This window comes from Zosterops lateralis (genome assembly GCF_965231275.1).
Source record: "Zosterops lateralis genome assembly, chromosome: 35".
Classification (NCBI taxonomy): Eukaryota; Metazoa; Chordata; class Aves; order Passeriformes; family Zosteropidae; genus Zosterops; species Zosterops lateralis.
In genome coordinates this window covers 1,868,807-1,890,635 of record NC_139795.1, presented here as the reverse complement: position 1 = coordinate 1,890,635, position 21,829 = coordinate 1,868,807, and the positions used below count along the sequence as shown (strand labels likewise).

At 44.3% G+C, this 21,829-nt stretch overlaps 4 protein-coding genes across 8 annotated transcripts in view; 3 read left to right on the top strand and 1 right to left on the bottom strand.

The window, feature by feature from the left end:
• The window catches only part of RPP21 (ribonuclease P subunit p21), a 52,189-nt gene that overhangs the window by 23,266 nt on the left and 7,094 nt on the right, over positions 1-21,829 (top strand). The window lies entirely within an intron of this gene.
• Positions 2,040-10,760, bottom strand: MGAT1 (alpha-1,3-mannosyl-glycoprotein 2-beta-N-acetylglucosaminyltransferase). Of its 4 annotated transcripts, XM_083881807.1 has the most exons (5): positions 10,701-10,760; positions 9,396-9,541; positions 3,025-4,377; positions 2,779-2,815; positions 2,040-2,525 (listed from the first exon to the last, which is right to left on the bottom strand). In XM_083881807.1, the coding sequence occupies exon 3, from the start codon at positions 4,362-4,364 to the stop codon at positions 3,030-3,032; it is 1,335 nt and encodes a 444-aa protein (XP_083737933.1). In that variant the 5' UTR covers positions 4,365-4,377; positions 9,396-9,541; positions 10,701-10,760; the 3' UTR covers positions 2,040-2,525; positions 2,779-2,815; positions 3,025-3,029. The 4 variants fall into 4 exon arrangements, with proteins under 4 accessions (XP_083737933.1, XP_083737932.1, XP_083737935.1 ...); XM_083881806.1 differs by having other exon boundaries at positions 2,040-2,815; XM_083881809.1 differs by lacking the exons at positions 9,396-9,541; positions 10,701-10,760 and adding exons at positions 8,133-9,024; positions 9,161-9,385 and having other exon boundaries at positions 2,040-2,815.
• On the top strand, positions 11,142-16,281 carry POLR1H (RNA polymerase I subunit H). Of its 2 annotated transcripts, XM_083881780.1 has the most exons (5): positions 11,142-11,248; positions 12,687-12,816; positions 13,775-13,866; positions 15,000-15,109; positions 16,179-16,281. In XM_083881780.1, the coding sequence occupies exons 2-5, from the start codon at positions 12,687-12,689 to the stop codon at positions 16,201-16,203; spliced, it is 357 nt and encodes a 118-aa protein (XP_083737906.1). In that variant the 5' UTR covers positions 11,142-11,248; the 3' UTR covers positions 16,204-16,281. The 2 variants fall into 2 exon arrangements, with proteins under 2 accessions (XP_083737906.1, XP_083737905.1); XM_083881779.1 differs by lacking the exon at positions 16,179-16,281 and having other exon boundaries at positions 15,000-15,926.
• PPP1R11 (protein phosphatase 1 regulatory inhibitor subunit 11) lies at positions 16,771-21,333 on the top strand. Its single transcript, XM_083881798.1, has 3 exons — positions 16,771-17,000; positions 18,638-18,746; positions 20,276-21,333. The coding sequence occupies exons 1-3, from the start codon at positions 16,938-16,940 to the stop codon at positions 20,515-20,517; spliced, it is 414 nt and encodes a 137-aa protein (XP_083737924.1). The 5' UTR covers positions 16,771-16,937; the 3' UTR covers positions 20,518-21,333.

Genomic DNA, 21,829 nt, shown 5'->3' with positions numbered 1-21,829 from the left:
TGTTCTTCCTCCTGTTCTTCCTCCTCCTCTTCCTCCTCTTCCTCCTCCTCCTCTTCCTCCTCCTGTTCTTCCTCCTTTTCTTCCTCCTCCTCTTCCTCCTCTTCCTCCTCCTCCTCTTCCTCTTGTTCTTCATCCCCATCCCGCTCTCCTCCTTTTCCTCCTCTTCTTCATCCTCATCCCGCTTTTCTGTTCCTCTTCTTCATCTCCATCCCCATCCCGCTCTTCCTCCTCCTCCTCTTCCTCCTCTTCTTCTTCACCCTCATCCTGCTCTTCTCCCCCTCCTCCTCTTCCTCCTGTCCTTCATCCCCATCCTGCTCTCCTTCTCCTCTTCCTCCCCTTCTTCCTCCTCTCCTCCATCCCCATCACGTCCTCCTCCTCCTCTTCCTCCTCCTTTTCTTCCTCCTCCTCTTCCTCTTGTTCTTCATCCCCATCCCGTTCTTCTGTTCCTCTTCTTCATCTCCATCCCCAGCCCGCTCTTCTCCTCCTCTTCCTCCTCTTGTTCTTCACCCTCATCCGGCTCTTCTCCCCCTCCTCCTCTTCCTCCTGTCCTTCATCCTCATCCTGCTCTCCTCCTCCTCCTCCTGATCCTGTTCTTCATCCTCATCCCGCTCTTCCTCCCCTTCTTCATCCCCATCCTGTTCTTCTCCTCCTCCTCTTCTTCCTCCTGTTCTTCATCCTAATCCCACTCCTCTGTTCCTCATCTTCATCTTCATCCCGCTCTCCTCTTCCTCTTCCTGTTCTTCATCCCCATCCCTCTCTCCTCCTCTTCCTCCTGTTCATCATCTCACTCTCCCCCTCTTCCTCCTCCTCCTTATCCTGTTCTTCATCCCCATCCCACTCTCCTCCTCCTTTTCCTCCTGTTCTTCATCATCCCTCTCCCCCTCTTCCTCCTTCTCTTCCTCCTCCTCCTGATCCTGTTCTTCATCCCCATTCTGCTCTCCTTCTCCTCTTCCTCCTTTTCATCTTCATCCCACTCTCCTCCTCCTCCTCCTCATCATCTCTGCCCTCATCCCACCCTTTTCTTCCTCCCTTTTTCATCCTTGTCCTGTTCTTCTCCTCCTCCTCTTCTTCCTCCCCTTCTTCATCTCCATCCTGCTCTTCCCCTCCTGTTCTTCATCCTCATCCCACTCGCCTCCTCTTCCTCCTGTTCTCCATCCTCATCTTCATCCCACTCTCCTCTTCCTCCTCCTGTTCTTCATCCCCATCCCTTTCTCCTCCTCTTCCTCCACCTCTTTTTCCTCCTCCTCTTCATCTCCATCCTCATCCCACTCCCCTCCTCCTCTTCCTCATCCTCATCCCACTTTCCTTCATCCCCATCCCCATTCCTTCCTCCTCCTCCTCCTCCTCCTCCTCCTCCTCCTCCTCCTCCTCCCTGGGCACACTGGGAGCACTGGGAGCACTGGGAGCACTGGGAGCACTGGGAGCAGGGCAAGGGCACACGAAGGGACAAAGGGAGGGAGGGGAAAAAGCAGAATTTAATAAAGAAAATTAAAAAAAAAAAAAAAAAAAAAAAACAAAATCAAAACCTGCCAAACCGCCGGCCACGGGAACCACAGCGCTGAGGGCGTGAGGCGGGAACTGCCCCTGGCCAATCAGCGCGCAGAGAACGATGAGTGACAGGAGATTGGACGAATCAGAACGAGCGCTGGGGTTTGGCGGGAAAATCAACCAATAGCGGCGAGGGGCGGGGTCGGGGTATATAAAGGGGTCTCTGAGGGGCGCGAAGACACAAAATGGCGAAGGGAAAACCCCGGAGCTGCTTGAACCCCACAAGTGCCAAATCCACCCCAAAAAAAACCCCCAAATTTAAGCTCAAAAGGGATTTTTCAAACTCTAAAATTTTGTGTGAATTTAGGATGGAACAAACCTGGAATTTTGGGGAGAAAAATCCCTCATTTTTCCACATTTTTATTCTGCAAAACCCTTTGAGCCTCTTGAACCCCACGAGTGCCAAATCCACCCCAAAAAAACCCAAATTTTGGCTCAAAATGGACTTTACAAACTCTAAAATTTTGTGTGAATTTAGGATGGAACAAACCTGGAATTGTGAGGGAGAAAAATCCCCCATTTCTCCACATTTTATTTTGTAAAACCTTTGACCTGGTTGAACCCCACGAGTGCCAAATCCGCACCAAAAAAAGCCAAATTTTGGCTCAAAATTGACTTTTTAAACTCTGAAATTTTGGGATGGAACAAAGCTGGAATTTTGGGGAGAAAAATCTCCCATTTCTCCACATTTTTATTCTGGAAAAACCTTGAGGTGCTTGAACCCCACAAGTGCCAAATCCACCCCAAAAAACCCCAAATTTTGGCTCAAAAGGAATATCAGGATGAAACTGATGGAACAAATTCAGAATTCACAGGAAGAAAAATCATCACACCCCCCAATTTCTCCACATTTTTATTCTGCAAAACCCCCTTCCCTTCTCTCCACCCCAACAACCCCCAAAACCCCCGAAAAATTGGAGAAAACCCCCCAAAAATTGGAGAAAAACCCCAAAAATTGTGGGGAAAACCCCTCAAAACTTGGGGAAAACCCCCCAAAAATTGGAGAAATACCCCAAAAATTGTGGGGAAAACCCCCCAAAAATTGGGGAAAACCCCAAAAATTGTGGGGAAAACCCCAAAAATTGTGGGGAAAACCCAATAATTGTGGGGAAAACCCCCCAAAAATTGGGGAAAACCCCAAAAATCGGGGGAAAACCCCAAAAATTGTGGGGGAAAACCCCCCAAAAATTGGGGAAAACCCCAAAAATTGTTGGGAAAACCCCCCAAAACTTGGAGAAAAACCCCAAAAATTGTGGGGAAAACCCCCCAAAAATTGGAGAAATACCCCCAAAATTGTGGGGAAAACCCCCCAAAAATTGGGGAAAACCCCAAAAATTGTGGGGAAAACCCCAAAAATTGTGGGGAAAACCCCCCAAAAATTGGAGAAAAACCCCAAAAATTGTAGGGAAAACCCAATAATTGTGGGGAAAACCCCAAAAATTGGGGAAACCCCCCCAAAACTTGGGAAAACCCCCCAAATCTCAGCTCCAGGAGGGGTCGTAGCCCGTCCAGTCCTGCGGCGGCGCCAGGAAGACGCGCCGGCCCCGGCAGACGAAGCTGACGACGCCGCGGTAACCGGCGCGCGGAACTCCCGATTTCAAATCATCCATCAAACCCAAGGCTTTGGCCAAAGCCTTGAAGGAATCCCTGCCCCGATATTGCAGCCTGACGGGTCCTAAATCCTTCCCAAATCCTTTCTGGAGCTCGTCCAGTTTGACCTCGGGGGCGGAATAAACCTGCTGGAGGAAGAAACGTTCGTAGCGATCCTTTTTGAGGTAAGAAAGGTCCATTTGGGTGAAAGGCACGAAGCGGTCGTTGAGTTTGATGAATTTCAGGTATTGATCGAAGAACTGCCCGTGGCTGACGCCTTTCCTGCCGAAAGTCATGGTCCTGGAGACCTCGGGCCGGACGCAGGAACGGCCGCGCCGCTGCTCCGGCTGCCTCATCCAATCGTCCCAAAACGCCGCCGGCCATTTGGGTTCCAGCTCGTCCCAAAGTTCCGCCAACAACAACCAACCCAAACCGGGGAAAAAATCCGTCCTGTAGAGGAGCTCGGCCTTGGAGGAGTCCACCAAGGCCTCCTTGCCGTTGTCGTTCCACGCCGACACGCACCAAAGCGTCGGATCCCTCTGGAGAATCGGCAAAACCGCTTGGAAATACTCGAAAAAATCCGGCGCCACCTCCAAGTCGTCCTCCACCACGATGGCGGCGCGGTAACGGAAAGTCCTGAAGACCTGCCCCAACGCCCAGCGATAGTGACGGGATATTTTATAATATCCCTGGAATTTCCGGTGCTCCGGAGGCACCGGCACGTCGCTGAGATCCGGCTGGTGGATGTGAGCCACGGCCTGGCCGTACGACGCGATGACGGCGGCGGTTTCGGCGTGGCCGCAATCCTGCGACACGATCACCGGGAAGCGCCGCGCGCTCGGCCGGTACCTCAAAATCTTATCCAAACAACGGCGCACCGAGCTCCTGTCGCACGCCAAAACCAGCACCGGGATCACCGGGAGATCCTCCTCGGCGGCGCCGGTGGAGATTTGGGGCGGTTTCGGCGTTTTTTGGTGGATTTTGTGGCGGCTGAGGCGCTGGATCTGCAGCAGGAGGTCGCGCTGGCGGCGCAGCTCGGCCTCGGCGTCCTGGGCCAGCTGCAGCAGCTGCGCCGGGAGGAGTTTGGGGTTCTCCAAAGGGTTTTTCGGGGATTTTTGGGCAGGTTTGGAAGGGTTGGGGCGGCCCCAGAGGAAAAGGAGCAAAAGGCCGTTCCAGGCCAGGAAAAGGGCGGCTCCGCCGAGAGCCAGGCGGGTCTTCTTCAGCATCCTTCACATGGGGCTGGAAAAAACGGGGAAAAATGGGTTAAAAATGGGGGAAAATGGGGAAAAAATGGGGGAAAAATGGGGTTAAAAATGGGGGAAAATGGGGAAAAAATGGGGGAAAATGGGGAAAAAATGGGGTTAAAAATGGGGGAAAAATGGGGGAAAAATGGGGGGAAAAATGGGGGAAAATGGGGGGAAAAATGGGGGAAAATGGGGGGAAAATGGGGGAAAAATGGGGGGAAAATGGGGGAAAAATGGGGGAAAAATGGGGGGAAAATGGGTTAAAAATGGGGGAAAATGGGGAAAAAATGGGGGAAAAATGGGGGGAAAATGGGGGGAAAAATGGGGGAAAAATGGGGGAAAAATGGGGGGAAAATGGGGGGAAAATGGGGGGAAAAATGGGGGGAAAATGGGGGGAAAATGGAGGGAAAAATGGGGGGAAAATGGGGGAAAAATGGGGGGAAAATGGGGGAAAAATGGGGGGAAAATGGGGGGAAAATGGGGGGAAAATGGGGGGAAAATGGGGGGAAAAATGGGGGAAAAATGGGGGGAAAAATGGGGGGAAAATGGGGGAAAAATGGGGGGAAAATGGGGGGAAAAATGGGGGGAAAATGGGGGAAAAATGGGGGAAAAATGGGGGAAAATGGGGGAAAAATGGGGGGAAAATGGGGGGAAAATGGGGGAAAAATGGGGGGAAAATGGGGGAAAAATGGGGGAAAAATGGGGGAAAAATGGGTTAAAAATGGGGGGAAAATGGGGAAAAATGGGGGAAAAATGGGGGGAAAATGGGGGGAAAATGGGTTAAAAATGGGGGAAAAATGGGGGAAAATGGGGGAAAAATGGGGGAAAAATGGGGGAAAAATGGGGGGAAAATGGGGGGAAAATGGGGGAAAATGGGGGGAAAATGGGGGAAAATGGGGGAAAAATGGGGGGAAAATGGGGGGAAAATGGGTTAAAAATGGGGGAAAATGGGGTTAAAAATGGGGGGGAAATGGGGGAAAAATGGGGGAAAAATGGGTTAAAAATGGGGGAAAAATGGGTTAAAAATGGGGGAAAAATGGGGGGAAAATGGGGGAAAAATGGGGTTAAAAATTCAGAAAAAAGGAAATTTGGGGGGGGGAATTGAAGGGGAGGAGGGGTGGATAAAATTAGGGGTAAAGGAAAATAAAAAATCTCGAGTTTTGGCGACGGAAAAGTCAAAATTCCCGAGTTAGGGATGAGGAAAAATCAAAATGTCCAAATTATGGGTGAGGAAAAGTCATAATTCCTAAATTTGAGGTGAGGAAAAGTCACAATTTCTAAATTAAGGGGAAGGAAAAGTCAAAATTTCCAAATTACGGGGAAGGAAAAGTCAAAATTCTCAAATTTCAGGAATGGAAAAGTCAAAATTTCTAATTTAAGGGTGAGGGAAAGGTCAAAATTCCCAAATTAGAGAAGAGGAAAAGTCAAAATTTCCAAATTAGGGGAGAGGAAAAGTCAAAATTCCCAAATTTCAGACAAGGAAAAGTCACAATTTTTAAATTATGGGCACAAAAAAAAGCTCCAAATCCCCAATTCCAGCCCCCAAAATCCCATTTTTGCCTCCAAAATTCCATTTTTTGGCCCCAAAATTTCCCTCCCCGGAAGTAAAAACCTCAAAGCTGCAACGGCCCCTAAAAAAGGGAATTGAAACCTCGTGGGTTTGGGGCAAAAATATCCCAAAATCTCCTAAAAAAGAGCCAAAAAATTATTAAAAAATAGTGGAAAAAAATTGGGGGGAAAAGTGAATTAAAATCCTCTAAAAAATTCCCAGAAATTCCCCTTAAAATGCCCCAAAATTGCTTTAAAAATGAGGAAAAAAAAGGGAAAAATGGGGAGAAAAGAAGAAGAAAAAAAGAGAAAAATAAGGAAAAAAAAAGGAGGAAAAAGGAAAAAAATGGGTGAAAAAATGGGGGAAAAAAAGATGAAAAAAATGGGGAAAAAAAGGAAAAAAATGGGGAAAAATGGGGGGAAAAAAGAAGAAAAAAAGGGAAAAATAAGGGGAAAAAAAGGGGAAAAAAAGAGGAAAAAATGGGGAAAAAAAGATGAAAAAAGGAAAAAAATGGGGAAAAAAGGAAAAAAAAAAGAAATTTGAGATTCCCACCCCAAATTTTACCAAGGATTTAAAAAATCACTAAAAATTTTTTAAAATTTCATTAAAAATGATATAAATTTCCTTAAAAAAAAGGAGAAAAAAGGGAATTTCAGCCCCTCCCAGCCCCGGGCAAAGGGCAGAGTCCAGTTGGGTTAAAGTTTAACCCGGGAGGGTTTTCTGATCCAAAAAGGGGAAAATTTGTGGGAAATTGAGGGTTCTGGAGGAGGAAAAAATGGGGGAAAAAAAGGGAAAAAGTGGGGAAAAAATGGGGGAAAAAAAGGGGAAAAAAGGGAGAAAAAATGGGGAAAAAATGAGGAAAAAATGGAGAAAAAATGGGGGAAAAAAGGAGGAAAAATCAGGGGAAAAATGGGGGAAAAAGGAAATAAATGAGAAAAAAATGGGGGGAAAAAGGGGGAGAAAAAGGAGGAAAAAGGGAGAAAAAAGAGGGAGAAAAAATGGGAGGAAAAGAGGAAAAAATGGGGGGGAAAAAAGGGAAAAAATGGGGGGAAAAAAGGAGAAAAAAATCTGGGGAAAAAATGGAGGAAAACGGGGAAAAAAGGAAATAAATGAGAAAAAAAATGGAGGAAAAAAGGGGAGAAAAAAGAGGAAAAAGGGAGAAAAAAGAGGGGAAAAAATGGAGGAAAAAAAGGGGGAGAAAAAGGAGAAAAAATGGGAGAAAAATTAGAAAAAAGAGGGAGAAAAAGGGGAGAAAAAAAGGAGGAAAAAAGGGGAAAAGGGAGATAAAAGGGGAGGAAAAAAGGGGGAAAAAAGGAGAAAGAAATGGGGGAAAAAAGGAAAAAAAAAGAGAAAAAAGGTTTAAAAAAAGGGAAAAAAAAAAAGGGAAGGGGAAAAGAAAAGAATTAAAGGAAAATAAATTTTAAAAAAATAAGAAAACCCAAACAGGAAAAAGGCAGAAAAAAAATCCGGGATTACTTTAAAAAGAAAAAAACAAAAAAAAAAAAAGAAAAAAAGGGGGAAAAAAATCACAATAAAGGGAAAAAAAACACAAAAAAGTGAAAAAAAAAAAAAAAACACAAAAAAGTGAAAAAAACCCACAAAAAAGTGAAAAAAACCCACAAAAAAGTAAAAAAAAAAAAAACAAACACAAAAAAAGTGAAAAAAAACACGGAAAAAAATGAAAAAAAAAAGGGGAAAAGTGAGAAAAAAATGAAAAAAAAAAAAAAGAGAAAAATACGGGAGGGTTAAAAAACCTGAAAACTGAAAAAAAACCCCCAAAAAATTAAAATAAAAATTAAAAAAAGGTAAAAATCCTCCGGAATTTCCCAACCCGGGGGAAGCTCAAGGGTTAAATCTCCGCCCCGGGGCCACGTCGGCGGAAAAAGGGAATTAAAAACCACAAAAAAACCCGGAAAAAACCGAATTTTAACCCAAAAATCGCCATTAAAAACCTCGGGGGAAAAAAAGAAAACCCCAAAAAATGAGAATTCAAAAAAAACCCCCCAAATTTCCCCTAAAAATCCCTAAAAAATCCCCTAAAAAATCCAAAAAATCCCCAAAAATCCCCAAAAAAATCCAAAAAAATCCCAAAAAATCCCAAAAAATCCACTAAAAAACCCCCAAAAAAGCGACTTAAAAAGGAGAAAAAAGAGCAAAAAAACCGAGAAAAATCAAAATTTTTAAAACAAATTCAGATTTACCTTCGGGGGCGGCTCCAAAATCCTGAAATTTGACCCCAAAATTCGGGATTTGACCCAAAATCCGGAAGTTTTGACTCAAAAATTCCAAGTTTTTTCTCAAAATCTTCAAGTTTTGACCCGAAATTTACAATTTTTGACCCGAAATTTCCAATTTTTGTCCCAAATTTGGGTTTTTTTGCCCCAAACCGGCCCCGGCTGCAGCTGAAGGTGCTGAATGAGCAAAATGTGGATTTTTTTGGGCAGAGGCCAAAGTGATGAAATTCCCCCTAAAAATCCTCCAAAAAATCAGATTTTTTTCCCTTTTTTCTCATTTTTTTCTCTTTTTTACGAGGAAATTTTGGGGGTAAAAAACATTTTTTTGAGTTTTTCGGGTTTTTTTTAAATTTTTTTCCAGGTTTTTTAAATTTTTTTTTTTCACTTTTTTTTTAATCTCTCCTTTTTTTTTTTTTTTTTCTCCTTTTTCCTGTTTTTTTTTTTTTTAATTTTATTTTTTTAGGGTTTATTTTTGGGTTTATTTTCCTTTAATTGTTTTCTTTTCCTTTTTCCCTCCATTTTTTTTCTAATTTTTTTCCTTTTTTTCTTTATTTTTTTCTATTTTTTTTCCCTTTTTCCCCTCATTTTTTTCTCCTTTTTTTCCTTCATTTTTTTCTAATTTTTTCCCTTTTTTTCTTTATTTTTTTCCCTTTTTTCCCTCATTTTTTTCTCCTTTTTCCTTCATTTTTTTCTCATTTTTCTCCTTTTTGACTTTTCCTTTTTTTTCTCTTTTTTTTTCCTTTTCTTCTTCATTTTTTTCTCCTTTTTTCTCTTTTTTTTCTTCATCTTTTTTCCTCATTTTTTCCTTTTCCACATTTTGACTGAAAATCCCCAAATTTTGGTTAAAACTCCCCCAAACCTCCCAAAATTTTGTGGTTTTTCCCATTTTTTGCTTTTTTTTTTGTGCAAAAATCTCAAATTTTGACCTAAAAACCCCAAAAAAATTCAAATTTTGATGCAAAAAATCCCAAATTTTAAACAAAACCAGCCCAAACCTCCCCAAAATTTTAATTTTTTTTCCCTTTTTTTGGGTTTTTTGGGCATTAATCCCAAACTTTGGCTTAAAAAGCCCAAAAAAATTCAAATTTTGACCTAAAAAAACCCCAAAAAATTCAAATTTTAATGCAAAAAATCCCAATTTTTGACCAAAACCAGCCCAAACCTCCCCAAAGTTTTGTGTTTTTTCCCATTTTTGGTTTTTTTTTGCAAAAAACCCAAATTTTGACTCACCTGGAGCTGCCCAGGGGGAGGGGGGCGCTGGGGGTTCCCCCCTCCCCCCCCGTTTTTGGGGTTTTTTTTCCTTTTTTTGGGGAAAATTCGGGAATTTTGAGGCTCCTCGAGGAGGTTCCGGCCCTGGGGGAGCTTTGGGTGAAATCCTGGAAAAAAAAAAGAGGAAAAAAATGAGAATTTTTGAAGTTTTAGAGCTGAAAAAAAACCCTAAAAAAAATCCCTTAAAAAGTCGAAAATATTCTCAAAAAAATCCCCAAAAAAATTCCTTAAAAATTCCACAAAAATAATTTTAAAAAAATTTTAAAATTTCAAACAAGTCCCTAAAAAAATCCCCAAAAATTAAAAAATATTTTAAAAAAAATCTCAAAAAAAATCACCCAAAAAATTCCTTAAAAACTCCACAAAAAATAATTAAAAAATCCCTTAAAAATTTCAAACAATCTCATTAAAAAAATCCCCAAAAAAACCCAAAAATCAGCCTCTAAAATAATAAAATAAATCCCAAAACTCCCCAAAAATCCCCCCCAAAAAAGCCCCAAAAATCCCCCCAAAAATAATTTTAAAATCCCCCCAAAATAATAAAAAATCCCCCCAGAAAACCCCAAAAATTCTCCGAAAAATAATAAAAAATCCACCCCAAAAATTCCCCAAATCCCGTCGAAAAATAATTTTAAAAATCCCCCCAAAATCCCAAAAAAATCTTTAAAAAAAACCCCCAAAATTTTCCCAAAAATAATTTTAAAATCCCCCAAAACCCCCAAAAATCCCCCCAAAAAAACTTCCTTAAAAAAAGCCAAAAATTTCCCCCCAAAAATAATTTTAAAGTCTCCCCAAAATAATTTAAAAATCCCCAAAAAACTCTCCAAAAAATCCCAAAAAATTCCACAAAAAATCCCCAAAAACTCCTCAAAAAATCCCCAAAAATTTCCCAAAAAATTCCCCCCCAAAATCCCAAAAAAATCCCAAAAAAATCCCAAAAAATTCCCAAAAAAATAAAAAAAAATTCTCAAAAATTCCCAAACCTCCCCAGACCCCTCAACCCCCTCAGAAACCCCAAAAAAAACCCCCAAAATCTCTCAAAATTTATCCCAAAATCCCCCCCCGGTGCCGTTTCCCGGATCCCGCCGAGGCCCCTGAGGCCTTTCGGGCCTTCCCGAGGCCGCTCCGTTCCCGCCTCGCCCCGAACCCTCCGGGGGATCCCCCAAATCCCCTCAAAACGCCCCAAAAATTCCCAAAATTCCTTTAAATTCCCTCAAAATTCCCGATTTTTTCCCCTTTTTTTCCCCCCTCCCCAACCCCCGGTACCGGCGGCTCCTCCCGGGAGCGCCGCCACTTCCGCTCTGGGGCACCGGAAGCGTTTCTATGGTAACGGCAACAAAGCCACGCCCCTTTCCGCCTTTTCGACCAATCAAAACGCGCCAAGCCGCAAAGCCGCAAATCAGACAACAAAGCCACGCCCCCTTCGCCTCACACAAACTACGCCTTCTTTTAGCTTTTCGACCAATCAGAACGCGCCAAACCGGTAATTAAGCAGCAAAGCCACGCCCTCTTCTCCTCAAACAAGCCACGCCTTCTTTTGGCCTTTTCGACCAATCAGAAGGCGCCAAGCCGCAAAGCAGCCAATCAAGCCACGCCCCTTCTCTTTACATAAACCACGCCCCCTCTAAACCACGCCCGTTCTGTTAGTTAACTCAATATTTAATTAATTAATGAGGGATTTAATTAAGCGTTTTTTCTCCCAGGGAGGTTTAGGAGGAGGGCCGGTTGTGAGGGGGCGGAAGTGACGTCACTGAGGGGAAAAGGGGGCGGGGCTTGCGGAGTTTCCCGCGCGTTCTGAGGCGGCCCCGGAGCAGGTGGGGGAGGGGCGGGATTTTGGGGAAATTTTGGGATTTTTTTTTGGGAAATTTTGGGATTTTTGGGGGAATTTGGGGATTTTTGGGGGTTTGGGAGGATTTGGGGGGAATTTGGGAGAGTTTTGGGGAGTTTTGGGGGGATTTTTGGGGAGTTTTGGGGGAGTTTTATGGGGAATTTGGGGATTTTTAAAGCGGGTTTTGGGATTTTCTTGAGGGAATTTTGAGGTGAATTTGGGATAAATTTTGGGGAATTCTGGGAAATTTTGGGGGATTTTTGAGGGGATTTGGGGGAGTTTTGGGTGGATTTTGGGACTTTTCGAGTTTTGGGGTGAATTCAAGGTAAAATAATTGATTTTTCAGAAGATTTTGGGGTGAATTTGGGGTAAATTTTGTCATGTTGGGGGATGATTTTGGGGTGATTTTTGTGATGAATTTGGGACAATTTTGGCTGTTTTTTTGAGGGGTTTTTATGTTTTTTTTGTGCCCCCCCAGGGATGGGTTTTTGAGGATAATTTTGGGTATTTTTGGGGGTGAATTTGGGATAAATTTGGGGATTTTTGGGGGAGAGTTTTTAGGGATAAAAGTCGATATTTTGGGGGTGAGTTTGGGATAAATTTGGGCTTTTTGAGGGTAAATTCTGGGATTTTTTGGGCGGAGGATTTTGAGGCAATTTTTGATATTTTGGGGGGTATTTTTTGGGATAAACTTCATGAATTTGGGGGTAAAAAAATTGGATTTTTCGGGGTGAATTTGGGCATTTTTTGGGGTGAATTTTGGGAATAAAACTCAGGATTTTGGGGTGAAATTTGGGGTGAAATTTGGGGTGAATTTTGTTATTTTTGAGGGAAGATTTTTGGGTGATTTTTATGATAAATTTGGGACAATTTGGGCTGTTTTTTGGGTGTTATTTCTGTTATTTTTCCCCCCAGGATGGACCCAGTGGGAGTTTTGGGGATAATTTTGGGGGTTAATTTGGGGATTTTTAGGTGTGAATTTTTGGGCTGAGTTTGGGGTAAATTTCATTATTTTTGGTGGAAGATTTTGAGGTAAATTTTAGGATTTTTGGGGGGAATTTTGGAGCGAATTTGGGGATAAATTTGGGGATTTTGGGGGGGGTGAATTCCATGATTTTTGGGGTGATTTTTGGGTGGATTTTGCGATGAACTTGAGACAATTTTGGCATTTTTTGAGGCGATTCTGGGGTGACTTTGGGATAAATTTGAAGGATTTTTGGGATGATTTGGGGGTAAACTTCAGGATTTTTGAGGGAATTTTGGGGTGAATTTTGTTATTTTTTGGGGTGAATTTGGGGTAAATTTTGAGTAAATTTTGGGATTTTGGGGGGGATTTTTGGGGTGATTTTTGGGTGATTTTTGTGATAAATTTAGGACAATTTGGGCTGTTTTTTGAGTGTTATTTCTGTTATTTTTCCCCCCAGATGGATCCCCCGGTGTCCCGTTTTCTCTCCCATCGGGATTTCTGCCCCGAGTGCGGCTCCGTCCTGCCCCGGCCCGGCCCCGGCCCCTCCATCCCCTGCCCCCGCTGCTCCTTCTGCCTCCAGTGCTCAGGTTTGGGGGGGAAAAACACCCAAATTATCCCTAAAATACATGAGAATTAAAAAAAATCCGATCAAAATCGATAAAACCCATCAAAATCTGTAAAAATCCCGTAAAAATCCCATTAAAAATGCCCAAAATCCATTAAAATCCCCCCAAAATCTCATTAAAATCTCATTAAAATCTCATTAAAAATACCATTAAAAACCCCTCTAAAATGTCATTTGAAATCCCATTAAAATCCTATTAAAAATTCCATTAAAAACCCCATTAAAAATCCCATTGAAATCTCATTAAAATCCGATAAAAATACCATCAAAAATCCCCCAAAAAAATCCCATTAAAATTCCTCAAAAACTCTATTTAAATCCTTTTAAAAATCCCACTAAAAATCCCATTAAAATTCTTCAAAAATCCCATTAAAATCCTATAAAAATCCCATAAAAATCCCATTAGAAATCCCATTAAAAATCCCATTAAATCCACAAAATCCCATTTAAAAAAACCCATTAAAATCCCATTTAAAAATCTCATAAAAATCCCTGAAAAATCCCATTTAAGTCCCATTAAAACCCCACAAAAGTCCCATTAAAATCCCCAAAAGAATCTCATTAAAATTCCTCAAAAATCCCATTAAAGTCCCTGAAAAATCTCATTAAAAGTCTCATTAAAAATCCCATAAAAATCCCATTAAAAGCCCCCAAAACTCCCACTAAACTCCCCCAAAAAAATTAAAAAAAAAAATTAAAAATCAAAAAAAAAATCCCCCAAATATCCCAAAAAAACTTTTAAAAAAAATCCAAAAAAATTCCAAAAAAAAATCCAAAAAAATTCCAAAAAAATTCCCAAAAATTCCCCAAACCCCAAAAATCCATTTTCCCCAAAAAATCCCAATTTTTTACCCAAAAATCCTAATTTTTTTTCCCAAAAATTCAATTTTTTTAACCCAAAAATCTCTTTTTTCCCCCAGATCTGGAGGGCAGCTCGGTGATGACGTCACTGCGGTTCCAGGCCGGGGGGGGGAGGGGCGGGAGCGGCCCCGCCCCCCGCGAGGGGCCCACGGTGAGGGGGGAGGGGCGGGGGAGGGGAAATTCCTGAAAATTATTGGGAATTTTGGTGAAAAAAATTATTCAAAATTTATTAAGAATTGGGGGAAAAAAAATATTGGAAATTGGGGAAAAATTATAAAAAATTTTTTGGGAATTTGGGGGAAAAATTATGAATTTTTTATTGGGAATTAAAGGGAAAATCACAAAAAAATTATAAGAATTGGGGGAAAATCCCCAAAAATTTATGGGAGTTTTGGGGGAAAATTCCCTCAAAAATTGGGGAAAAAATACAAAAAAAAAATTAAGGGAATTTTGGGGGAAAATCCTCCAAAAATTGTGGGAATTTTGGGGGGGAAAAATATAAAATTTTTATTGGGAATTGGGGGAAAATTTTATTGGGAATTTGGGAAAAAAAAATATAAGAAATGTTTTGGGAATTTGGGGGAAAATGATAAAAAAAAATTTATTGGGAATTGGGGAAAATCACAAAAAAAATTTATTGGGAATTGGAGAAAAAAATATAAAAAATTCTTGGGAATTGAGGAAAAGAATTATAAAAATTTATAGGAATTCTGGGGGAAAATCAGAAAAAGTTTATTGAGAATTGGGGTGAATAAATTGAATTTTGGGGTAATTTTGATATAAATAAATTAAATTTTGGATAATTTCAGGTGGACAGACGCTGCCCCAGGTGCTCCCACGAGGGGATGGATAAATGTGGGATAAATAAACTGAATTTTGGGATAATTTTGGGATAATTTTGGTATAAATAAATTAAATTTTGGCTGTTTTAGGTGGACAGGCGCTGCCCCAGGTGCTCCCACGAGGGGCTGGATTAAATAAACTGAATTTTGGGATAATTTTGGTATAAATAAATTGATTTTTGGTATAAATAATTTGAATTTTGGAGAATTTCAGGTGGACAGACGCTGCCCCAGGTGGATTTTGGGGTGAATAAATTAAATTTTGATATAAATAAATTAAATTTTTGTATAAATAATTTTATTTTTTTGCTGTTTCAGGTGGACAGGCGCTGCCCCAGGTGCTCCCACGAGGGGCTGGATAAATGTGGGATAAATAAACTGAATTTTGGGATAAATAAACTGAATTTTGGGATAATTTTGGGATGTTTTTGGGATGTTTCAGGTGGACAGGCGCTGCCCCAGGTGCTCCCACGAGGGGATGTGGTTCCACACGCGGCAGATGCGCTCGGCCGACGAGGGACAGACGGTGTTTTACACCTGCCCACGGTGCAGGTCAGAGGCAGAAATCACCCCAAAATAATCCTGAAATAACCCTAAAAATAATCCCAAAATAATCCCCAAATAATCCAAAAACTAACCCAAGAATAACCCTAAAAAAATAACACCAAAATATAAGAATAACCCAAAAAATAAGCCAAAAACTGGCCCGAAATAACCCAAAAATTAAGTCAAAACTGCCCCAAAATACCCCAAAAATTAACTAAAAAAAACCCCAAAAATAACTCAAAAATAACCCAAAAATTAACTCAAAACTGCCCCAAAATACCCCAAAAATAACCCCAAAACTGCCCTAAAATAGCGCAAAATTAACCCCGAAAATAAACCAAAAATAACCCCAGAAATAACCTCAAAATAACCCCCAAAATAACCCAAAAATAACCGAAAATAATCCCAAAACTGCCCCAAAATAAGCAGAAAATTACCTCAAAAATAACCCCAAAAATAACCCCCAAAATAACCCCAAAAACAGCCCCAAAACTGTCCCAAAATAACTCAAAAAATGCCCCAAAATAACACAAAAATAATCCCAAAACTGCCCGAAATAACCCAAAAATTAACTCAAAAATTAACTCCAAAACAGCCCCAAAATTGCCCAAAAATAACCCTGAAATAACCCAAAATAATCCCCAAAATAACCCAAAAATAATCCAAAATAACCCCAAAAATAACGCAAAAATTAACTCAAAAATAGCCCTGAAACTGCCCCAAAATAACCCCAAAATAATCCTAAAATTAACTCAAAAATTACCCCAAAATAAACCAAAAATAACCCAAAAATAGCCCCAAAACTGCCCCAAAATAACCCAAATTAACCCCAAAAATAACCCCCAAATAACCCCAAAAACAGCCTCAAAAATAGCACAAAATATCCCCCAAAATTCCCCAAATTTCACCCAAAACTCCCAATTTCCCCCCAAAATCCCCAAAAATTCCCCAAAATCCTGAATTTCCCCCCAAAATTATCCCAAAAATCCCCAAATTTCCCCCAAAAATCCCCAAATTTCACCCCAAAATCCCCAAATTTCCCCCAAAAACTCTCCCCTCTCTTTTTCCCCCACAGGTTTCAGGAGAAAGAAGATTCCTAAAAATTCACAAATTTGGGGATTTTTTAAAAATTTATTTTAATTTTTATTTTTATTTTTGGGGACCGTTTTTGCTTCAAGACAAATAAAAACGACTCCACCAAAATTTGGGGGCGTTTTTTGGGATTTTTTTTGATTTTGGGACCCCAAAATTGCCCCCAGACCCTTTTTGTGACCCCAAAATTAACCCCAAACCCTTTTTGGGACCCCAAAATTAACCCCAAACCCCTTTTTGGGGACCCTAGACCCTTTTTGGGTCCCCAAAATTGACCCCAGACCCTTTTTAGGACCCCAAAATTGACCCCAGACCCTTTTTGGGACCCCAAACCGTTTTAGGGACCCCAAAATCGACCCCAGATTTTTTTGGGGACCCCAAAATTGCTCCCCGCCCTCTTTTCCCCCCGCGATTCGCCCCCTCCGCCCTAATTTGTTCCTTCGGGCGCTCCGTACTTTCCCACAATGCCCCTCTCCCCGTACGGCGGAAGCGCCGCCCCGAGCGCTCCGCACACCGGAAGTTCCCTCACGGGGGGACCGGATTCTCTGTCACACGCACCGGAAGTGGAGCCGTTGTCCCGGAAGTGGGGGCGGCTCCGGGCGCTGCTCCGCACCCCGGGGGCGGCGGCGAGAACGGGCCGGCCTTTCCCAGTTCCGCCCCGTGCTGGTCCCAGTAACGGGCCCGGAGCTGCCGGGGCCGGGCCGGGACCGCCCGGAGCCCCCCGGAGCCCCCCGGGGCCGCCATGGCCGAGGCCGCCGAGAGCGGAGGGTCCGCAACCGTCACCGAGACCGGAACCGCTGAGCCGGTCAGGGCCCGGGGGGAGAGGGGAATGGGGGGACTGGGATAGACTGGGGATACTGGGAATGGGGACTGGGGATGGATTTGGGGTACTGGGATATACTGGGATAGACTGGGGAGACTGGGAATGGGGACTGGGATATACTGGGAGGACTGGAATATACTGGGAATGGGAACGCTGGGATATACTGGGAGTGGGACTGGGGATACTGGGAGTACTGGGAGCACTGGGAATGGGGACTGGGATATACAGGAATAGGGACTGGGAATGGAACTGGGATATACTGGGAATGGGTTTGGGATAGTGGGAATGGGAACGGAAACTGGGAATGGAACTGGGAATGGGTTTGGGATACTGGGATGTACTGGGAATAGAACTGGGGATAGTGGGGATGTCGGGAATGAGGACTGAAGATACTGGGAATGGGGACTGGGATATACTGGGAATGGAACTGGGGGAACTGGGAAACTGGGGATACTGGGAATGGATTTGGGGTACTGGGAGTACTGGGAATGGGGACGGAATACAGGGATATACTGGGAAGGGGGACTGGGATATACTGGGAATATTTGGAATGGGCACTGGAGATAGTGGGAATGGGTTTGGGATACTGGGAATGGAGACTGAGATATACTGGGAATGGGAACTGGGAATACTGGGATGTACTGGGAGCGGGATCGGGGGTAGTGGGAATGGGGACATGGGATATACTGGGAATGAAACTGGGGATACTGGGAACGGTCCCTGAGGGTCTCCAGTGACTTTTGAGAACCCAGAATGACCCCTGGGTGACCCCTGAATGACCCTTGAGGACACAAAGTGACCCCTGGGTGTCCCTGAGTGACCCTTTGGGGACACCCATTGATGCTGGGTGACCCCTGGGTGACCTTTGGAGACCCAAAGTGACCCTTGAGTGACCCTTGGGGACACAAAGTGACCCCTGGGTGTCCTGGAGTAACCCCTGAGGACAATGAGTGACCCTTGGGGACCCCTGAATGACCTTTGGGGACCCCAAATGACCCTTGGGTGACCTTTAGGGACCCAAAATAACCCCTGAGTGACCCCTGATGACCCCTGGTGACTTCTGTGACCCCTGGATGACCCAATGACCTTCCTGATGACCCCTGACTGACCCCCTGGGTGTCCCTGAGTGACCCTTTGGGGACCCCTGACTGACCCCTGTGACCCCTGAATGATCCTTGAGGACACAAAGTGACCCCTGGGTGACCCCATGACCCCTGACTGACCCCCGTGTGACCCCTGGGGATCCTTGAATGACCCCTGGGTGACCCCTGGTCACCCCTGATGAACCTTTGGGGACACCAAATGACCTTTGGGGACCACAAACGACCCCTGGGTGACCTCTGGGGACACCAAATGACCCCTGTGACCCCTGGGTGACCCTTTGGGGACACAAAGTGACCCCTGGGTGACCCTGTGACCTCTCTGTGACCTCCCTGTGACCCTGGGTGACCCCTGGGTGTCCCTTGGGAACCCAAAATGACCCTTGAGTGACCCTTGAGGAGACAAATTGACCCCTGGGTGACCCCTGGGTGACCCTTGAGGACACAGAGTGACCCCTGGGTGACCTTTGGAGACACAAAGTGACCCCTGGGTGACCCCTGACCCCCGTGTGACCCCAGGAGCAGCGCAGTCTGACGCTGAAGCTGCGGAAGCGCAAACCGGACAAGAAGGTCGAGTGGTCGAGTGACACGGTGGACAACGAGCACCTGGGCCGGCGCTCCTCCAAGTGTGAGTGGGGAAATGGGCCTAAAAATGGCTCTAAAAATATCCCAAAATGGCCCTAAAAATGACCCCAAAATGGCCCTGAAATAGCCAAAAAAATGGCCCTAAAAATATCCCAAAATGGCCCCAAAAATGACCCCAAAATGGCCCTGAAATAGCCCCAAAAATGGTCCTAAAAATATTCCAAAATGGCCCCAAAAATGGCCCTAAAAATATCCCAAAATGCCCCCCAAAATGTCCCAAAATATCCCTGAGTTATCCCAAAAATGGCCCCAAAAATGGCCCCAAAATGTCCCTGAAATGGCCCCAAAACAGCCCAAAAATATCCCAAAATGGTCCCAAAAATGTCCCTAAAAATATCCCAAAATGGCCCCAAAATGGCCCTAAAATGTGCCAAGAGTGACCCCTAAAATAACCCTGAAATGGCCCCAAAGTGTCCCCAAAATATCCCCAGAGTGAATCTAAAATGGCCCAAAAAATATCCCAAAAATGTCCCAAAATATCCCTGAGTTATCCCAAAAATAGCCCCAAAAATGGCCCTAAAAATATCCAAAAATTACTCCAAAAATGTCCCCAAAATATCCCCAGAGTGGCCCCTGAAATGGCCCCAAAATGTCCCTGAAATGGCCCCAAAACAGCCCAAAAAATATCCCAAAATGGCCCTAAAAATATCCCAAAATGACCCCAAAAATGGCCCCTAAAATGGCCCCAAAATGTCCCTGAGTTATCCCAAAAATGGCCCCTAAAAATATCCCAAAATGGTCCTAAAATATCCCCAGTGGCCCCTAAAATGGCCCAAAAAATGGCCCTAAAAATATCCAAAACTTACTCCAAAAATGTCCCAAAAATATCCCCAGAGTGGCCCCAAAAATGGCCCAAAAAATGGCCCTGAATTTCCCCAAAGTGTCCCTGAAATGGCCCCAAAACAGCCCAAAAATATCCCAAAATGGCCCCAAAAATGGCCCTAAAAATGGCCCTAAAAATGGCCCTAAAAATATCCCAAAATGGCCCCAAAATGGCCCTGAAATGTCCCGAAACTCCCCCCCAAATCACCCCCAGGACGCCCCCAAATTAACCCTTTCCTGCCTCCCAGGGACCCCAAACTCCCCCAAAGTTCCCCAAAATCCCCAAATCCCCCCAAAATCCTCCCCAATCCCCCCAAATTAACCCTTTCCTGCCCCCCAAACCCTCCCAGGACCCCCCAAAACTCCCCCAGAACCCCCCAGATCCCCCCAAATTAACCCTTTCATGACCCCCAAATCCCCCTAAACTCCCCCAACCCCCCCCAATTAACCCTTTCTTGCCCCCCAAATCCCCCCAAATCCCCTTAAACTTCCCCAAACCCCCCAAAATCCCCCCCAGGACCCCCCAAACCCCCTCAAATTAACCGTTTCCTGACCCCAAATCCCCCCAAACTCCCCCTAAACCCCCTTAAACTTCCCCAAACCCCCCCCAAACTCCCCCAAATCCCCCAAATCCCCCAAATCCCCCTCAGGACCCCCCAACCCCCCCCAATTAACCCTTTCCTCCCCCAGGCTGCTGCATCTACGAGAAGCCGCGCGCGTTCGGCGAAAGTTCCTCGGAGAGTTCGGGGGAGGAGGAGGAGGGGGAGGGGCGGGGTGGGGGAGGGGCGGAGGAGGAGCCCGGGGGGGCGTCCCGGGGGGTCCCGGGGGGCTGCGGGCACCTTCACTGTGTGCGGGGCCACAAACGGGGCCGGGGGCGCCCCCAGGGGGGGCCCCTCCCCCACCCCCCCCCGGCCCCCGCCATGGAGCACTGAGGGGGGGGAGGGGCGCGGGGGGGAGGGGGGGGGGAGGGGCGGATTTGAACATCCCCCCCCTCCCCAAAATAAAGCACAGGGGGGGGATGGGCTGAAATTATGGGAATTTGACCCAAAATTTTGGGTTTAAACTCAAAATTTTTGGGGGTTTGGGGTCAAAATTCTGGGGTTTAAAAACGAAATTTGGGGGTTTAGCCTGAAATTCTGGAGTTTTAACCCAAAATTTGGGGGGTTTGACCAAAAAATTCTGAGGTTTAGTGTCGAAATTCTGGAGTTTGACACAAAATTCCAGGGATTTAACCCAAAATTCCGGAGTTTAAACTCAAAATTCCGGAGTTTTAACCCCAAAATTGCAGGGATTGAACCCAAAATTCCGGAGTTTTAGTGCCAAAATTCCCGGGATTTTCCCCCCAAATTTCTGGAGTTTCAGCCCCAAAATTCCAACATTCCAACCCCAAAATTCCAGAGTTTCAGGTCAAAAATTCCACGGATTTTTTTCCCCCCAAAAATTCCAGAGTTTTCATGACAAAAATTCCAAAGATTTTGCCAAAAATATTCCAGAGTTTTAACCCCCAAAATTCCAGGTTTTAACCCCCAAAATTCCAGATTTTAAACCCCCAAAATTCCAGATTTTTAACCCCAAAACTCCCAAATTTCAGCTCAAAACTCCCCCTCCCCCTCCCCAAATTCCAACATCGGGAATTGAAACCCCAAAACCCCCCAAAAACCCCAAAAAAACCCCCAAAAAACCCCAAAAAAACCCAAAAAACGTCACCTGGAGCCCAAAAAGTGACACCTGGACACACCTGGCCACGCCCCTCCCCCACCCCGCCCCTCCCCCACCCCCGGGGGGGTTTTGGGGGCCCCTCCCCCCCCTCGGGGACAATAAAGCGACACCAGAGACACAAAAATTCGGATTTTTTGGGTTTTGGGGGTTTTTGTGGGGTGGGGGAGGGGCTCAGGGTGGGGGAGGGGCGGTCTGGGGGGGTGGGGGAGGGGCGTTGTCCGCTCTCAGTTGGGCCCCGAGGCTGCGGGAGAGAATAAAAATGGGATAACGTTATAAAAAATGGGAAAATTATAATTAAAATGGGAAATTTATATTAAAAATGGGGAATTTTATATTAAATATGGGGAATTTGTACCAAAATAGGGGAAAATTGCAAAAAAAATGGGGAATTTATATCAAAAATTGGGGAATTTACACCCAAAAAATGGGGAAATGTCACTAAAAATGGGAAATTGTCACTAAAAATGGGAAAATTATAATAAAAAATGGGAAATTTACACCAAAAAATGGGGGGAAAGTCACTAA